A 17,135-nucleotide genomic window follows, 5' to 3' on the forward strand; every position below is an offset into this window, starting at 1 on the left:
GCAGAGTTGTAAAATGTTCCCCTAGTCATACCGAAGGTAATGATGCGAACACATTTCACGGCCCAAAATAGCAGTTCCCTAAATTTTAGGAGATGCTTCCGTTGGGGCTCCCACTGGTCTTCTGACCATCTATCCTCATTGGAGCCGCATCCAAAAGTGCAATGTGGCCCAACTGTCAAATACTTTTTGTTGGTAGTCCCACCTTGACTTTACGCCTTAATTGAGTTCACTTCCTAGTATCCACCAACTTGCTAAGTGCCACGGGGGGACCTATATGATCTTGCTCTGAGCCTAAACATCCTCTTACCATACGAATTCCAGTGTCGACCACTTCCCGTCAGCGGGTGAATCTACCGTTCACATTGTCCATACAATGTCCGACCGTTTGCTACTTCAAAAAGAGGGTCTCAAAACAAATAAAATAAACCCCATTGGAAAGAAACCAACAACCAAGGCTAGCAGTTGCTACATCTATGTGACATGGTTAATAACTGCCACGTCCTCGTGACAGAAACCCTGCACCTCCTCTAACAAACCTGTGAACTCTAGCCAGTCACCTAGAGAGAGCGCTGGACCTGCTGCCATGGGACCCCGGGAAACATGAGGCCGACTACCAACCAAGTGTCCTCTCTGAGTGCTAACCATGGGGTTCCAGACGAGCAGCTGTCGTAAGCGCTCCTCCGTGCACATCGGCTGTCGCTGCTCCAGGCTACGCCGTAAGAGCTCCCAAGAACGAAGCAAACTCACAGTGAATCGGTACTCCAGTCTCCTGCTCAAACCAACTCGGCGCATCTCTGTAAAGATCCATCTGGTCGAAGGTTGCCAAGGGCCTCCTGACTGAGGCACCCTTGCACAAAGCCTCTGCAGTAAGAATTCCTTCCAGGGCTCCTCGCCTAGAAGAAGTCCTCTGACGACGAACTTCCCAAGAAGGGCTCTGCTCTGCTGTGCTGGATCAATGATCCCAAGCCCTCCCTGAGAACAAGGAAGGGTGATGACCGACCAAGCCACCTTGGCTCAGGCCATCTCAGTGTCACGTCCTGACCAAAGGAAGTTCCTGATCAGCCTCTCTACCTGGCGGATACAAAAGTCGAGAAGATCCAGCAGGAAGTGATGTACCACATAGTCGCCAAGAGCACCTGGTTGGCAATTACTACTCTACCAGCTAGCGAAAGTCGTGATAAGCTCCAATGTAACAGCTTTCTCCTGATGGACAGGAGAAGAGGAGCAATCTGCTGCTCGGGAGACAAGTCCAAACCAACCTGACAACCCAAGTACCGAACTGCAGTCCCTGGAGGAATCCACCTGAAACCCTCTCCTGGCATCCAATCTGGCACAGGAGCACTACCAACCGAGAAAGCCACTGTCTTTCTCCAGTTGATCAGTGCGCCCGATGCACAACAGAAGGTCTCCAGAGCCTGCTCACATCTGTGAAGATTGGCCTCCTGGCCATCTAAGTACAAAGGCTGAGCCATCGGCAAACTCAGTGTCCAGTAGCTCCTCTCCCCAAATAGGGAGTGCTAAGCCCCGAAGACCAACCTGCTGTGACACCAAAAATCTGCTCATCGCCTCCGCATAGAACAGAAAGAGAAAGGGGGCAAGAGGACAACCCTGTCTGACCGAGCGTGTGAGCATGAAGCGCTCACCTCTCCCTCCTGCCAAAAGCACCTGACTGTGAGCCTATCTGTACAAAGTTGACACCCCTCTGATCCAAGCATCTGAGAAGCCCATCCTGCGGAGAGTGCCCTCTAGAAAGTCCCAGTCAACTCGGTCGGATGCCTTCTCAAAATCGAGAAGAAGAATCACAAGGTCCTCACCACGGACCCGTGCCAGGGCAGAAGCCTCCCAGAAAGTAAAGATGTTGTCAAGGATACTACGTTCTTTGACAAAACCTGTCTGAGTCCCATGTATAAGGCTCCCTAAAAGTGGTTGAATCCTCAAACTCAGAGCCTTCGCAAGGATTTTGTAGGCTGAGTTGAGGATGGTGATGGGGCGCCACTGTCGAATCTCATCCAAGGAGCCACCCTCCTTGGGAATGAGGTAGATCAGGCCCTCACTCATGCTATCAGGCATCACTCCTATGTGCAAAATGTACTGAAAAGCACTACAAAGATCTGGGCCGAGCGGTCCCAGTACTCTAAGAAAAAGCTGGGAGTCAACCCATCCTCACATGGACAGCTACCATGAGGGAGGGCCCTAAGAGCCGTGTGCAGCTCCTCAAGCTGAAGTGGCATCTCTAGCTCTGGCGCATCTCCTCTGTCACAAGATATAGCATCTGTGCTCAAACCTGCTCCCTGCATGCATCCTGCCGCTCTGACTGAGGCTCAGCCGACAATAACTCACGGTAAAAGTCAGTAGCAACTGCACGCATATCCTCAGGCTCACAAGCAACTGACCCATCGGGCCTCCTCAACTGAATGACCTTTGCATGCGAGTGCCGAGGTCCCACTGTCTCAAAAAAAGCACCAATCACTCTGTCACCCACCTGAGTCCACTAAGATGCCTGTCGGTGAAAGGCAAACTCATGACGCCTCTCCTCTGTACTAGCAAGCTCCTGTCGAGCCTGCTCTAATTGCTCCTCCACCCATGGACTGTCTGGATGCTGCTACTGCATCCTCTGTAGTGAAGCAATGCCTCGTTTCAGACGCTGCTCCGCCTCTCTCGCTGCAGCCCGGCGAGCCAGAGACTCCTGAAGAAAAAAGTGGCTAAGCTGAGCTAGGCATGAGGCCACTCTGTCCATGCCCTCTGTCCAGAGAGCCTCAACCCTCTCTCTGAGTGCTGAGTCCAACAAGACCCTCTCTGGGATGCGAAGCATAGTGCTCCCAATCCTCTGCCTGTCTGCCACCGTGAGGGTCATTGGTGCATGGTCCGAGAAGGAAGTCCCTGCCACAATGCCCGCTGAAACCCCCAAGTCACTGAAGTGGTCACTAGTGTGGAAGCGATCTATCCGCGATAGATTCACTCCTCCCACTCTGCGGTCCGATCTAGAGAAGGCAAGACTGTCTGGGGGCCTCACAAAACCAGAGTGCTGCCATGTATCCGAGACCCTCAAAGTCATACAAAACCCCTCCCAACCTGCCAACTCAACTCCATGTACAATAGCATGGCTGCCACCAATCCTGTCAGAAGGGTCCTCCAACATGTTGAAGTCCCCTCCTATACACCAATAATCAGCCTGCAGCAAAGACTCAACAATCTGTGACCAAAACTCTGGACGAGCACTTGCCACATTGGGCGCATAGATGTTCAGGAAGCCCACAAGGCCACCCTGAACCTACATAGTAATCCACTGAGCCCTGCCTGGCACAATAATCCCTCTGCCCACAATGGCCTGCTGCAATGAGTCCTCAATAGTCATACATAACCCACCTTGGATGCCTCTAGGTCCAAAAGCAGCTGACCAAAAGGTATCATAACGTCCACGCAAAATCTGACCACATTGCCGAATGCGGCTCTCACACAGATGGTGCTCCTGAAGCATAAGGAGATCAATCTCTCCTCCCACAAGGCAACGCTGAAGCTCCTGACGCAATCGGCCCCGCTCTCGCTGAAACTGGGGCCCACCTAGTCCCTGCACGTTCCATGAGACGATCCTCATGGGGAGCGAGAGAGAACAGATGCTGCCGCAGCAGCAAGACGGGCTATCTTCGAGGCACGCTTGGATTGGGAGTAATCCGCATCCGAGCGTCCTCTAGATAGGCGTGACTGCAGTGAGTGCCTAGCCCAAGCCCAAGCAGAGCGAGCCGTGCGTAGCACAACCTCCTCTGTCCAGGAGTCCTCATGAATGTATACATAGCAAGGCAAACACTGCGTATCAGCAAAGAAGTACACCACAATGTGCCTACATCCTGCTGAGTCTGGGGTTGTCACCGCAAACTTGGCCAATGGCCACAAAGTCTGCAACATATCTGTAACTCTAAGTTCTCCCAGGTGGTGAGAGAACTCTAAGACCTATGTAAGCAACCATCCCACCACTGAGTCGAGGGACCACTCTATCTCGGCCCTACCACAGAGGGGGAAGGAGAAATCAACTGTTGAGTCCAAGGCCTCTGTCCCCCTAGCGACGAGGAACAAAACATGGACCCTGAAGCAAGCTGCCTTATGGTCTGTTGAGAATCGCCGAGAAAACGAGTGAACTCGTAGTCGAAGAAGTCCAAGCGGCGTCTGATGTCAATGCTCGTCAGCCCACGAGGGATAGCTGCAAGGGAGAATCTGCAGAGGGGGCCACAAGAAGGGCAGACCCTCTCTCGCTAGGCGACTCGCGGCAAAGGCGCTGCCAAGAGATCTCCTAGCCGCCGGAGAGGGACCAGTCTCCTGAACCGACTGAGAAACTGGAGCAGGAGGAGGGGCAGAAGGAGCTGGGGAGAGTTGAGGAGAAGAGGGGCGGGATGGGGCGACAGAGGTAGAGGGGCGAGGTGGAGAAGCGACGGGAGCAGAAGGCGGGGAGGATGAGGAAGAGGGGGGGAACTCTGGGGGGGGGGGGGGGGGGGGGGGGGGAGCGGCTGTCGAGGGAGAAGCGGAGGTGGGGGCTGGCGCAAGGATCTCCTCCTGCTCAAGAGGACCAAAACGGTTCCCCGTGGGAACCCACTGCTGCTGAGTAGGCACCTGAGGGCCACTCTGAGTGCCAAGCTGACGCTGTGGCCCCTGGCGTCGACGGCCACGGGCCTGCTGCCACCCCTCCTCCGTTGGAGCCCCAGGCTCCGAGGGTGGCTCTGCATCTATACGTTGTGTCGCTGGCTGTGGCTGCGGGCCAGCCCTAGCAGGCTAGGGCTGAGGCTGTGGTGCAGGTCGTGGCCTCCTCCGTGGACAGGCCTTCGCTAGATGGCCCATATGTCAGCAAATGAAGCACTGGTTCGGGAGGCCCGAGTACTCCACACTCTGTCGAAACCAACTCCCACTCACCCAAGGTAAAAGGATAACCTTTGGGAGCGTGTTGGTATCTCTGACCAAAACTCGAACTGAGGGAACCCAGCCGCCTTGGCAGCTACTGATGCTGCCGTACGAGGTGTCTCCAGGACAATCCCAATGGCGGAACCGATCCTGGAAAGAAGTGGTAGGTACTCCCTCCGTAAACCCGGAAAGCAGACTGAGATGGGGATGTCTGCCTCCTCTACTAGAACATCCGAAGCTGGGTCAAAACCATGTCGCCACTGTCGAAAGTGGGCACGTGATGCTCGGATGGCCAGTGGACTCATAGCTATGACCTTGGATGCCATCTCGGAGGACTCAAACTCGATCTGATAGTAACCCCGTCCGAGAATCTGGACATCCAAGATCTTTCCCACCTCTGCGAGAAGGCGGGCCTGGAGAAGGTCTCGCAGCTCTCCTCTGCTAGGTCGGGTGCCGAGAATCATGCAGATGACCAAGGTCGCCTGCAATCGCTCTACCTTTGCGGCAAGGCTCGCTTGCTCTGTAGGCAAGAGAGCAAGGCGAATGGTGGGCTCAACGGGGTCGGGAGAGGGGGCTTCTGGCGAGTCCCTCTGTGGCGAAGCTGGAGCCTCCATCTGTGTCTACTGCTGTGGCGTAAGAAGGGGACGATGGGAGGGTGCTGCAATTGGGCGCGCCTAACACTGCCTTAAGGAATTGAAACAAATGCCGAAAGTGCCGAACTGCAAGGAGTTGCCAAGGATGAGGAACCAAACAGACGGGCGAACAGGCCGAGGCGGGGGGGGGGGGGGGGGAATATAGTGGGCTGGGGCAAGCGGGCAGGCAGCAAAAAAAGCACAGGGGATAAGGCAACGGGCGGCGGCAGTTGGGGCTGAGGGCGGGCGGACGGGCTGGGACAGGGGCAGCGCGAGGGGGGGCAGCGGGGGCTGAGGGCAGGCGGGAGGGGGGAGGCAACCAGCGGGAGGGCAAGGCAGCGCTTGGGGGGGGGGGGGGGGGGGGGGGGGGGGTTTGCAATGGCGCAGCGAGGAATTCACAGCAGCAACGAGCCAGGGCCTGCCAAGGGGTGTGAGGAAGAAAGATATTCGAATCCAAAACTAAGACAAAATGCATATGAGGAGGTAGAGATCCCATAGTCTCAATGGAAAATATGAAATAGGTGGAGCAGATGTCACAAACTGTTGACATGTCAAGCCACTGAAGACCCGGCGGGTCAAGGTTTTCCTGCAGATGTAACACACTTGGACACTCCAAGTCGAGAATCTACCACGACACCACAGATAATCACTTCAAACAGTTCACAGTTCACAGTTCACAATTGATTCGACACTGGCCCGGCGGAGTTCCGTGCCTAGAGATATTGGCCACAAAGCGCCCCTTTCGGTATTTCTTTTTGTATTAATCTGTGTTCAAAGTACAAGAGTGCAGGCAAGCGCTCACACTTCGACTCTGCGTCTAGATGCTCTGAGTTATGAGAGGCCTACCCGCATATTTAAAGGTTACAAGGGATGCTAAAAGCAGAGCCCCAAAAGCTGGCAAACTCAAAAGCTTTCCAATTAAAGCACTTTCAATTTTCTCTCACAAGCTCTTTTGAGCTAAAATAAAGCAAAAAGGCTCTCTCTCTCTCAAGCCATAATAAAGCAAGCCTTAAAAAATAAAAGCCCTCTCTCTCCTCTTGCGTAGAGTAAATTACATAGCCAAAACTGGCTCAATTGCGTAAGAAAAACAAAGCCGCAAAAGCTGTCGCACTGCTATCCGTACGCTGCTGACACTGCATCTCGTGATCTGCGCCGCAAATCCAGGCCTGTCCGTACGGTGCCTGCCACGCGTCAGCCTTGCCGGCAGCCAACCACGTGTGCATTTATGTTGCAACCAGAGGAGGTGTGTGTGTATACTGAGCAGCCACGTCACCAAGTTGTGACATACCCCCCTCTTGAAAGCATTGTAATCGCCCTCGATTACGCTTGCAAAACAGTTAGAAGACATAAATTGTCTTAGCAGACACTAACTGTTAGTACCGACGCACTAGGAACACACATCTAGCACATACCGATCGACAGTCACATCACATGACATTCAACATTCATTCGGATCTTAGACCATGATTTAGCGGCAATGTAGCTAGCAATCGCATCTAGATCCACTCAGGACCTCATCGATGCCCGATTGACTAACCCCTATTGCAACCATGTCTCTTCGAGATCATTTAGACCAAATTGCTGCAGTCATTTCATCTATCAGTTCCTGCACTTAAAAAAAAGTCAAGAACAAATCAGTATATTCAAGAATTCCATTTCATAAAGTCATACTGTCAGCTCTCAGTATCCCTAAAGCTCAAAGAGACATGGATGACTCTAGTATTCTAAAATCGAGGCATCTGTTGACAAAGGAGCGGAGTAATTCCCCTCTTGTGCATCCCACTGCACCAGATCTGTGGCCAACCTGAATTCTGGGTTCCATTTGGAATAGACTATGCTAAACCAAAAGCTTCAAGGTAAAGTTTCACAATCTGAGGAGTATCTGCTAGGTCCTCCTCCTCCATCCACTTTGCATCCAATGCAGGATAGTTCTTGAATTTAACCAAGAACCGCCTTCTTACTTTACCCTTATTCTTTGTGTCCTTATGTGCCAAAATCCGTTCAGAAACAAGGATCTCCTCGTTTTCTTCCACGTCGGCTTGCTCATTGGGCTCCCCATTTTTAGGCACATCACCTTTAAAAGGTTTCAAGAGACTCGTATGAAATGAATTGTGAATCCTCCAAGTGTCGAGCAGTTTCAGTCGAAAGGAGACATCATTGATCTTTTCAAAGATTTGGAAAGGTCCGTAGTATCTCATACTAAGCTTTGAAAAAAGCCTCTCCTTTCCCTTCTTCTTTCTCAAGCGTGCCTTCTCAAAACGTAAGAGCACCCAATCATCCTCCTTCAATTTCAAATCGCGACGATGGCAATGCTATGCTTTTTCTGTCGTTCTTGAGATTTCTGCAAAGCCTCGCGGACCTTGGCAAAAGCTGTATCTAAGTCGCACGTATACTCATCAGCTTCAAAAATCTTATCTTTCGTGCTTAGGAAGGGTGGAACCTTCGCAACACCTTCAATAATCTCAAATGGCGCCTTCCCCGTCGAAGAGTGTATCGTGTTGTTGTAGGCAAATTCCACCAAAGGTAGATACTTTTCCCATCGAGTCTTCTGATCCGAGATATAAGACTTCAATAAATCTAAAACCACCAAATTCGCAATCTCAGATTGCCCGTCAATCTGCGGGTGGAAAGATGACGAGAACTACAACCGCGTGCCAATGTTCTCCCAAATTGCCTTCCAAAACAAACTCGTGAATCTGGGGTCCCTGTCGGAGACAATCGTCTAAGGCATGCCATGTAATCTGAAAATCTGCGCCACAAACAGTCTCGCTAAGTGATCCGGCTTGACTATTTTCTTCACTGGATAAAATGAGCCTACTTGCTAAATCTGTCAATAACAGTCCAGATACCATCATGACCACTCTGTGTTCTCGGGAGAGAAAAAATGAAATCCATTGCAATACTTTCCCAGGGGCGGGTGGGTATCGGCAAAGGCTGTAACAATCCCTGTGCTTTATGCCTGTCAAACTTGACCTTCTGGCATACCAAGCAACTGCGCACAAACTCGTCCACATCCTTCTTGAGTCTCGGCCAAAAGAAGTATCTCTCTACCCCTTTCAAGGTGGTAGCAATGCCGCGGTGACCCGTAAAAGGTGGACAGTGGCATTCGGTCATAACCTTTTCCCTCAACGGCTGTGTAACGCACAACATGGTTTTCCTCATCAAGTGGCCATCCCGAATGGAATATCCAGCTACTGTCTCCCCATCCCGTATCTGTGTGAAAACGTCTGCAAAATCTATATCTGTGGCATATTGATCGACCATATCCTCGAAGCTCCTATAATGTATCGCTGAAATAGCCAGAACCAACGGCTTCCGAGACAAAGCATCTACCACCAAATTCTTCTTCCCTGAACATGGACAATCTGGAAGTGAAACTATGACAAGATGTTCGCCGACCGCATCTGCTTTTCCGATAGCTGCTTCTATGATAAGAAGTAGTGTAAACTCTGATGGTCTATAAAGACAGAAAAATCTGCTCCAAGTAGGTAGTGTCGCCCCTAAGTAAGCGCATGGATAACCGCCAAAAGCTCTTTCTCAAATCTGTGCTGTCAATTCCGGCCTTAAGAACAATCGGCTCTCATAAGCAATGACATGGCCTTCTTGCATTAAGACAGCACCAAGACTACGACCACAAGCATCACAATATACTTCAAATGACTTCTGCAAGTCGGGCAAAGTCAAAACTGGTCCCATAGTCAATGTCTCTTTCAACGTCTGAAAGGCAATCACCTCTGTGGGTCCCCACGAGAAAGGGACTCCTTTCTGTGTCAAGATATGCAAAGGGGAAGCAACCTCTGCAAACTTTCTAATGAACCGCCTGTAGTACGCACACAATCCCAAGAAGCTTCTAACTTCATGGACATTCTTCAAATCGGGCCAATCACGAACAGTGTCTATCTTGGCCGGATCCATCTGCACTCTTGCTGCTGAGACAATGCGTCCCAAAAAGTGTATCTCTGGTAGAAAAATTTCACTTTTCTTCGCATTAATCACTAACTTGTGATCTCGTAATGCCTGAAAGACTTTAAGCAGATGATCTCTATGTTCTGCCTCATCCTTAGAGAAAACAATGATGTCGTCAAAGAAAGTGCCAACAAATAGCCTATACTCTCGAAAAATCCTGTCCATCATCCGGTTAAATGTCGCAGGAGCATTGGATAAGCTAAAAGGCATCACCAAAAACTCAAATAACCCAGAAGTCGTCCGAAAGGTTGTCTTGTAGACATCTCCCGGCGCAATTCGGATCTAATGATATCCACTTTTCAAGTCGATCCTGCTAAAGCACGAGGATCCCTGAAGTCGGTCAAGTATATCATCGATTCTAGGAATCGGAAATCTGTTCTTGATGGTGATTTTGTTGAGAGCTCTATAATCGATGCACATTCTCCAAGATTCATCTTTCAACACTAGAGAGCAATACGGTGAAGTACTAGGCTGGACAAGACCCTTTTCCAAGAGGTCTTTCACTTGATTCATAATCTCTTCGTTATGGGCTTGGCTCACACGGTAAGGTGGCCAGTTCGGTGGCGTGCTTCCAGGTATCAGATCAATCGTATGATCTTCAGGACGAGCAGGTGGTAACTCGCTTGGCAGGCCCTCTGAGAAGCAATCGGCATGAGAGTGGAGAAAATCTTGGAGTTCTTTATCAAGTTCAAACATATTGGTCCTATCCTCATCACTCAACTCTTTCAAAAAGATCGAGTAGACAAAGAGACTGGATTTCATTAATTTAGAAATGGCCGAAGCCGATACGATAGGGATAGACTCGCCCTTATGTTTTATATGGAGTACAATGGTTCTGCCCTTCTCTGTGGTTAATGTCGCTTTCCTTGCCCGATAGTCGACCATGGCCTTGTTCTTGTGGTACCAAGGAATTCCCAAGAGAACATCCAAAGACATTATGTAAAAGTCCTCATGCCCCAAATACTCCTGACAATGCAACCGAAGTTTGCCAATGACAAGTGTAATGGCTACGTCCCTGCCGGGTGCCGCTATAACTGCCTCTACAAGTGGTCCCATCAGATCGGGAGTGATCTCGAGCCGCGCCCCCATCAAAGAAGATCAGGGCTTCTTGGTATTTCACTTTGCCCCAAGCTCGGCAAAGTTCTTTACTCTCGTCCAACGCGCTGGGATCCATCCCACGCAATCTGGAACCAGTCCTGTTTTCATCTTGCCTTTTCCTCCACGTTCCTCAGCTGCTCTCGAACTCTCAGGCCTCTCGTCATCCTTGTCGTTCTATTCTTTCTATGCCTTTTTAGGGCACTTCACGGAGATATGCCCAGTTTCCTCGCATCCAAAGCACTTCCCTTCCTTGATGTAGCAAGCTCTCTCCTAAGGAGTGAGTTTGGGTCGTGCATCTTTCTTTTCTGGGTTGCTCTTCCTCTTTCTACTTTCATTTGTCGAAGTCTGTTCGTCTCTTTGTGTCATGATCTCATCGGTGGGGTAGGTCAAAGTGCCTGAGTGAATGGCAAAACATGACTCATCAACTCCTGAATGGGATCTGACTTTTGTTCCAAACAGCGATCTCGGATCTCTGAAGGAAGACCCAAGGTAAACCGCTCAATATGTTCCTTTAACGAGATCTTCTTAAATGAAGAGGCGGGTAGAAAAGAGCTCCAGAATCTCTCGCAATAAGTGTCCACTGTATCCTTCTTGGTCATCCGAAGATGGTTCAAAGCAATTCGTATATCGCGTTCATACTCTCGAGTCAACCAAGAAGAAATAAAAAGGCTCTTGAATTTCAGCCATTTAACTGGCGCAGTCTTGTTTAATAGAAGCGTGGACCACCAAGTGCGAGCATTCCCTTAGTAAGAGGCAGCTCTCCGAATCTTAGAGTGCTCTGAGAAACGCCCTCCCGCGAAAGCGCTGTCAAACTACTGTACAAAAGACAAAGCCTTCGAAGCATCTCTATAACCAGAAAACGTGTCAAATTTAATTGATTGTCCACCTTCCTTAAACTCTCGGACTTTCTTGCTTTTGTCTTCCAGAAAGTCATACTGGTTGGCTTTGTAAAAATTCTTCTTCTTTGCATAAAAGTTGCTGTCGTCAGAGTCTGAACTGTCTGTAGACGAGTCCTCTGTAGAACTGTCACTCACGGGGCGAGATTTAGGCTTCTTTGCCTTTTTCTTGCCTTTTCCGAAGCGTTGCTTCTTGCTTGCCTTTTCGGTCTTCTTCGCTCAAGTCAGATGAGCTAGAAGAACTATCACAAGAAGAAGAAGAAGAAGAACTGGGTACTCCTTCAAATCGAACACGCTTCTCCTATTTCTTTGCCTTTTCAAATGTCGACTAACGACCCAAATAACCCGGGAAGTCAACGCCTTTCTTCTGCTTTTTGTCGTGCTTTTTAGCTTTGTTCTACGCATCAAAAAGTTGAGCAATTCGCGCATCGACCACCTCTTCTAATTCTTTCTCTGTATACTTCTTGGAAGTAGGAGGTTTCTTGAGAGCGGGTTTTCGGGGTGGTTCTGTGGTTTTCTGCCACTGCCTCTGCACTTTCTTCAAAGAGGTCTTGCTCATATATTTTGCCATTTTCGGGTCCTTGGCAAGATTAAGCATCACCTTTGTTGCGTCGCCGATCAATCGTTGACGCTCCATCTCTCGACGCTCCGCCTGAGTAGGCCGAGGCGGGCTGTATTCCTTGCCTGAAGCTTCGTTGTGATCCCTTTTGGCATCTCCGGATGCAGAGGGAGTCGATTGATCTTTGCCTAAAGCCATAGGTGCCACGGAAAAAAAATTGGGATCGGATTTCTTGTAGAAGAGAAATCGGTTGTGCTCTGATACCACTGTAACAGACTTGGACACTCCAAGTCGAGAATCTACCACGACACAACAGAGAATCACTTCAAACAGTTCACATTGATTCGACACTGGCCGGGCGGAGTTCCGTGCCTAGAGATATTGGCCCCAAAGACTGGCGCCGTGTTCAAAGTACAAGAGTGCAGGCAAGAGCTCACACTCAGACTCTGCGTCCAGATGCTCTGAGTTATGAGAGGCCTACCCGCATATTTAAAGGTTAGAAGGGATGCTAAAAGCAGAGCCCCAAAAACTGGTAAACTCAAAAGCTTTCCAATAAAAGCACTTTGAATTTTCTCTCACAAGCTCTTTTGAGCTAAAATAAAGCAAAAAGGCTTTCTTTCTCTCAAGCCATAATAAAGAAAGCCTTTTAAAAATAAAAGCCCTCTCTCTCCTCTTGCGTAGAGTAAATTACGTAGCCAAAACTGGCTGAATTGCGTAAGAAAAACAAAGCCCCAAAAGCTGCCGCACTGCTATCCGTACGCTGCTGACACTGCATCCTGTGATCTGCGCCGCAAATCCAGGCCTGTCCGTACGGTGCCTGCCACGCGTCAGCCCTGCTGGAAACCAGCCACGTGTGCATTTCTGTTGCAGCCAGAGAGTGTGTGTGTGTATACTGGGCAGCCACGTCACCAAGTTGTGACAGCTGATCCCAGCCAAAGGGCCTAAACCTTGGCAGAAGCACGAGAAGAAGAGGTGCTTACCAACTTATAGATCATCACCGAGTGGCCCAAATTTTAAAGAAGGGTTAGGATTAAAAATCCTAACCCCCAAGCAACTTATGGGTCAAACCCCGTCCAATGGGACCTAAAAATAAAGCAACCACACACACTCTCAGTAGACTTGGCGTAAAGACTGTTGACGTGGAAGCAATATGGATGACAAGAAAATAAACTACTTGTTGATGTGGCAAATTGTGCCGACTTCCGCAATTTGTGTTGCTGGCTGCTGACACAGCAATTTTACAGAAATTCCTGAATTTGCGCTGGCTGCTTTTGGAGACCAGATGCTTTTAGGAGCAGATGCTTTTCATGTAACCTGCTTTTCATGGCCAAAGGGCCTTTAAATGTGTGCCAAGGGGTCACTCTGTGGCATGCTCCCACGAGGAGATGCAAAGCAGGTGTGCCGCAATTGTACTGAGTTGAAGCAATATAAGAAATACCGAAAGGGGCGCCAGGGTTTGGGACCATTGCTCTCTTGGGGTGGAACTCCTTCACTCTGTCTCATGTGCCGTGCATCTCTTTCAGTTCAGTTTTTTTAAAGCGCTAAAAGTTTGTTCAGTCTGTTCTTTTCTGATGGCACGTGATGCCCTCTCATTAAACTAGTATCAGAGGCTAGAGCTCCAATCGTGTGCTTTTCTGAAAGCATAACGGTCCTACCAAGGGCAGACAGAGCAAGATGGCGCTTCCAAATTTCACCAAAAAAAAAAATCCGCTTTTCGGGATAGAAAAATCCAAGGAGAGCTTTGCAGTTTCTACAGCAGTTTGACAACATCTATGCCATGAGGAACTACTCTGAAGAATCAAAGATCTATGCCATGAGGAACTACTCTGAAGGATCAAAGATCTTTCGAGCCACAGCTTTCTCAGAAACAGTGCCATGCAGTGGTGGATGTCTATAGCTACCAAACCGCACATCCCAAGGACTTGGCAAGCTTTCAAGAAAATTTTTGCTCGAAGTTACATGACATTCAATATATTCCTTCAGAGTGCAAATTCTAGCAGAGTGGGGTATCCTGAAATGCTCGCCACAGAAACCCTAGCAGATTACAACTTGAAATTCTCGACATCTATCATCAAGTGTCTCCCCTCGAGCTAATAACCTTGAACATCCAATGTGATTGCTATGTCACTGGACTACCATCACCGCTACGGGTACACTGTCTGTCCAAGCCAATTTCAACCATTCAAGAGCTTATGGACCATGTTGCGGTCTCTACACTTCTTGAACAAGGTCCACCAATTATTCACAATCAAAAGCAATTGTCGCGTGAGCCTCGAAAACGGGAGGATTTTGTGAAACGGGAGGCGTTTGTGAAACTGCACTGGAGGGTTCTGTGAAGCAGAAGGATTCTGTGATGTTCCATTTGTTGCCTCTACCAAAGTCAGAGTTTGATTTGAATATGCCTCCATCGCGAAGGGTCATTCCTCTTGTGAGAACAACAAGAAGGAGGCTGAGCTCTAATACCACTGTAATCACCTGCCGGTCATATCATATGACTCATCGAAACACAGAAAATTGCAACTGAAAGACTTGAAAAAGACTGAACAGATCACACTCACTTTGTACATAGCAAGAGAGTAGCCGAGTTCCGCTCCAGAGAGTACTGGCCCTCAAGTCGAGCGCCCTGGCCGTATTTCTTTATTAATTGATCAATTGTGTTACAACAATGTGCGACCATGCACAATCATCTGGTTTACAATGGCACTATGGCCTCTTATTTATATGCACTTAGCCTTAAAAAGTGTCTTAAAAACGTGCGCCTAAGATAACCCCTAAAAAGGTTGTGCTTCGATAATTGTACCTAGAAGATCCAAAGTCAAATGCTTTTTACTAGCGCCTAGGAAAAGCTGCCCATGTGTGAAAACTACCACATCATCACTGTTCATACCATTCCCCATTTTGCGGCGAGACTTGCGGGCTGCAGTAGTAAGATTCGAAACCTTTGTTTCGGGTCCAGTCGGAAGCTCTATCACCTGCCAGTTGCCATGCCCTAAAGATGTCACAATTTTACTGCCCATACTCACGGGTGTTGATTGCCGGGGGGAGAAGGCCAAGGTGTGCATTGACCAGATCTATCAGACAAGGCTTCCCTCTTGCATCTTTCTTGTTCTTGCTCTTTGTAGAGGCCTTGAGTAGCTATCTTATAGCTCAGGAGGTTGGGCGTTGTTGGGCGTTTGGACAATAATTTTTGTTATTTTTTTTGCATATGTACCCAGGTAGGAGAGAATTCCAGTAGTCGTTTTTATGTTTGTAAATCCCAAGGCTAAGGAGAGACACTCTCTTAAATCATGCAATGTAAATATGGTAATAGTGTTGGCAGCCATGTACTGCAAGTTGGGTAGTATGAGGAGAAGTGGCCACTTTATTGAGAGAGAGTGGGATCCTATGTAAAAGAGGGAAGGAACCCATGTCTATGGGATTGCATGAGAGAGGAGAAGACGCAAGTGATCTCGAAACTGAGATTTTGAGACTGACAAACAATGTTTTGTTCATAAATCTGCCAATCAGAGTCAAAACTGCACAACCTAGGAGTCCTTCTAAGGGTTTTGGCACATTTGAGAGGCGCTAATGTTTTACGATTTTCCAAATTCCGAGTGTAGAATTCTCTGCAACAACCTGCAGCAGTAAATGGAAGGCTTTCTACAGCTTTTTGTTTCATCAAATGTGTGTTTCTAGCACTTAATCATGGTTTTTGGGTACTATGGGTCATGAAGACATTGATTTGTTGCTCATTATCACAATACCCCTCCCCCCCACCCCCACCCAATAAGGAAAAGAAGAGTAGTCGTCCCAGATTACACCTGTCAAAATGGACATAGCACAAGAAATCAGTAGACACCAGCACCACGCAGTCATGCTTCCCACAATTCATCCAAGACAGGTTAGACATGGCATACATTCCGTAGAGCATGCATAAAATCATATGTTGGTTCAACGTTCCACATACAACCTCACATCCTAGTCCAACATTTCACATTAGACTCATCCTTCACTAGAGGGCAGCCTGCCATAAGCTGTTAGAGGAGCTATAGCCAAAGAAGTGAATGTGGATATCAACCACTACTAGATCAACTCTAGGAATATAGACTTTAGAAGAGCTAGAGCTAGAGAGAAAATATGGAGCGAGCTAAGGAGACCAACTCAAAGGTTTAAACAACAGTTTATCATCACACGACCATTATCATGGATAGACACCCCATGCAGAGTCACGTGAAACGCATTTCATCTCTTTGAAACAAAATGAAACACGAATCATTTCGAAACAAACTCGGGACAGTGTGTTTCTCAGGTGCAAAAGAAATTGGTGCAATTTTCAAATTTCAAAATTGTGTATGATGTGCAACATATTTTACCACTTGTATGACCATGTATATAGGATGAATTCACCTACTAGACTCCTAAATATTAGATTTCCTATAATATATGTGTTTCATATTGTGTTGTCTTGGCATTTTCGAAACAAAACGAACCGGAACGCCTCAAACGACGCAATGACAGAAGACACGAAACGTTTCTTTTTTCCACTACCCCCATGCAAGGTGGATAGGTACGATAAAAACACTATGAAAAAAACAAAAAAAAACGTTGTACATTGTTGGTAATCACTACCAATATAAAAAATACGTTAAGTATTGATTACAAATAGACATACATGTCTACTGATGCATGGTTGTATACATGTAAATATGCATGCATACACACTGACATACATGCTCACGTATGCATATATACATACATATGTCTACAACCTAAAATACATGCATGCATACACGCATGTATGTGTATTGGTGAGTGCGTATAAGTAACAACCCGTATGTTAAGTACTAATACCAGTACGCGTATTTATCGTAAGGTATGGGAAGAATGATAAATTCGAGTTTGGAATGCAATCACTGACCTCAAGATGAGCGGAAACTGTCTTGTCAGCAGCCTTTGCGATCCGCAATAGTGATGTGCAGACTTGGAGCCTAGAGCGTGAACTTTCAATAACTATGGAATCTTTTTGAAAGCTCTGCATTTTGAAAGTTATCAACAAATTATGCCCCCGCAGCATCCTATTAATAACAGTTAAAGGAAAAAAAAAGGCGGATCTTTGAA

At 48.1% G+C, this 17,135-nt stretch overlaps 1 protein-coding gene across 4 annotated transcripts in view; it reads right to left on the bottom strand.

Annotated features, from left to right (window-relative positions):
- HST (ARM repeat superfamily protein) overlaps positions 1-17,135 on the bottom strand; it is a 164,872-nt gene that overhangs the window by 81,832 nt on the left and 65,905 nt on the right. For all 4 annotated transcript variants that reach the window (XM_086526648.1, XM_086526647.1, XM_086526649.1 and 1 more), the window contains exon 15: positions 16,936-17,049. In XM_086526648.1, coding sequence (XP_086382774.1) covers positions 16,936-17,049 — 114 coding nt within the window. The remainder of the gene's footprint in view (positions 1-16,935; positions 17,050-17,135) is intronic.

This window comes from Adiantum capillus-veneris, chromosome 13 (genome assembly GCF_014529385.1).
Source record: "Adiantum capillus-veneris isolate H3 chromosome 13, ASM1452938v2, whole genome shotgun sequence".
NCBI lineage: Eukaryota > Viridiplantae > Streptophyta > Polypodiopsida > Polypodiales > Pteridaceae > Adiantum > Adiantum capillus-veneris.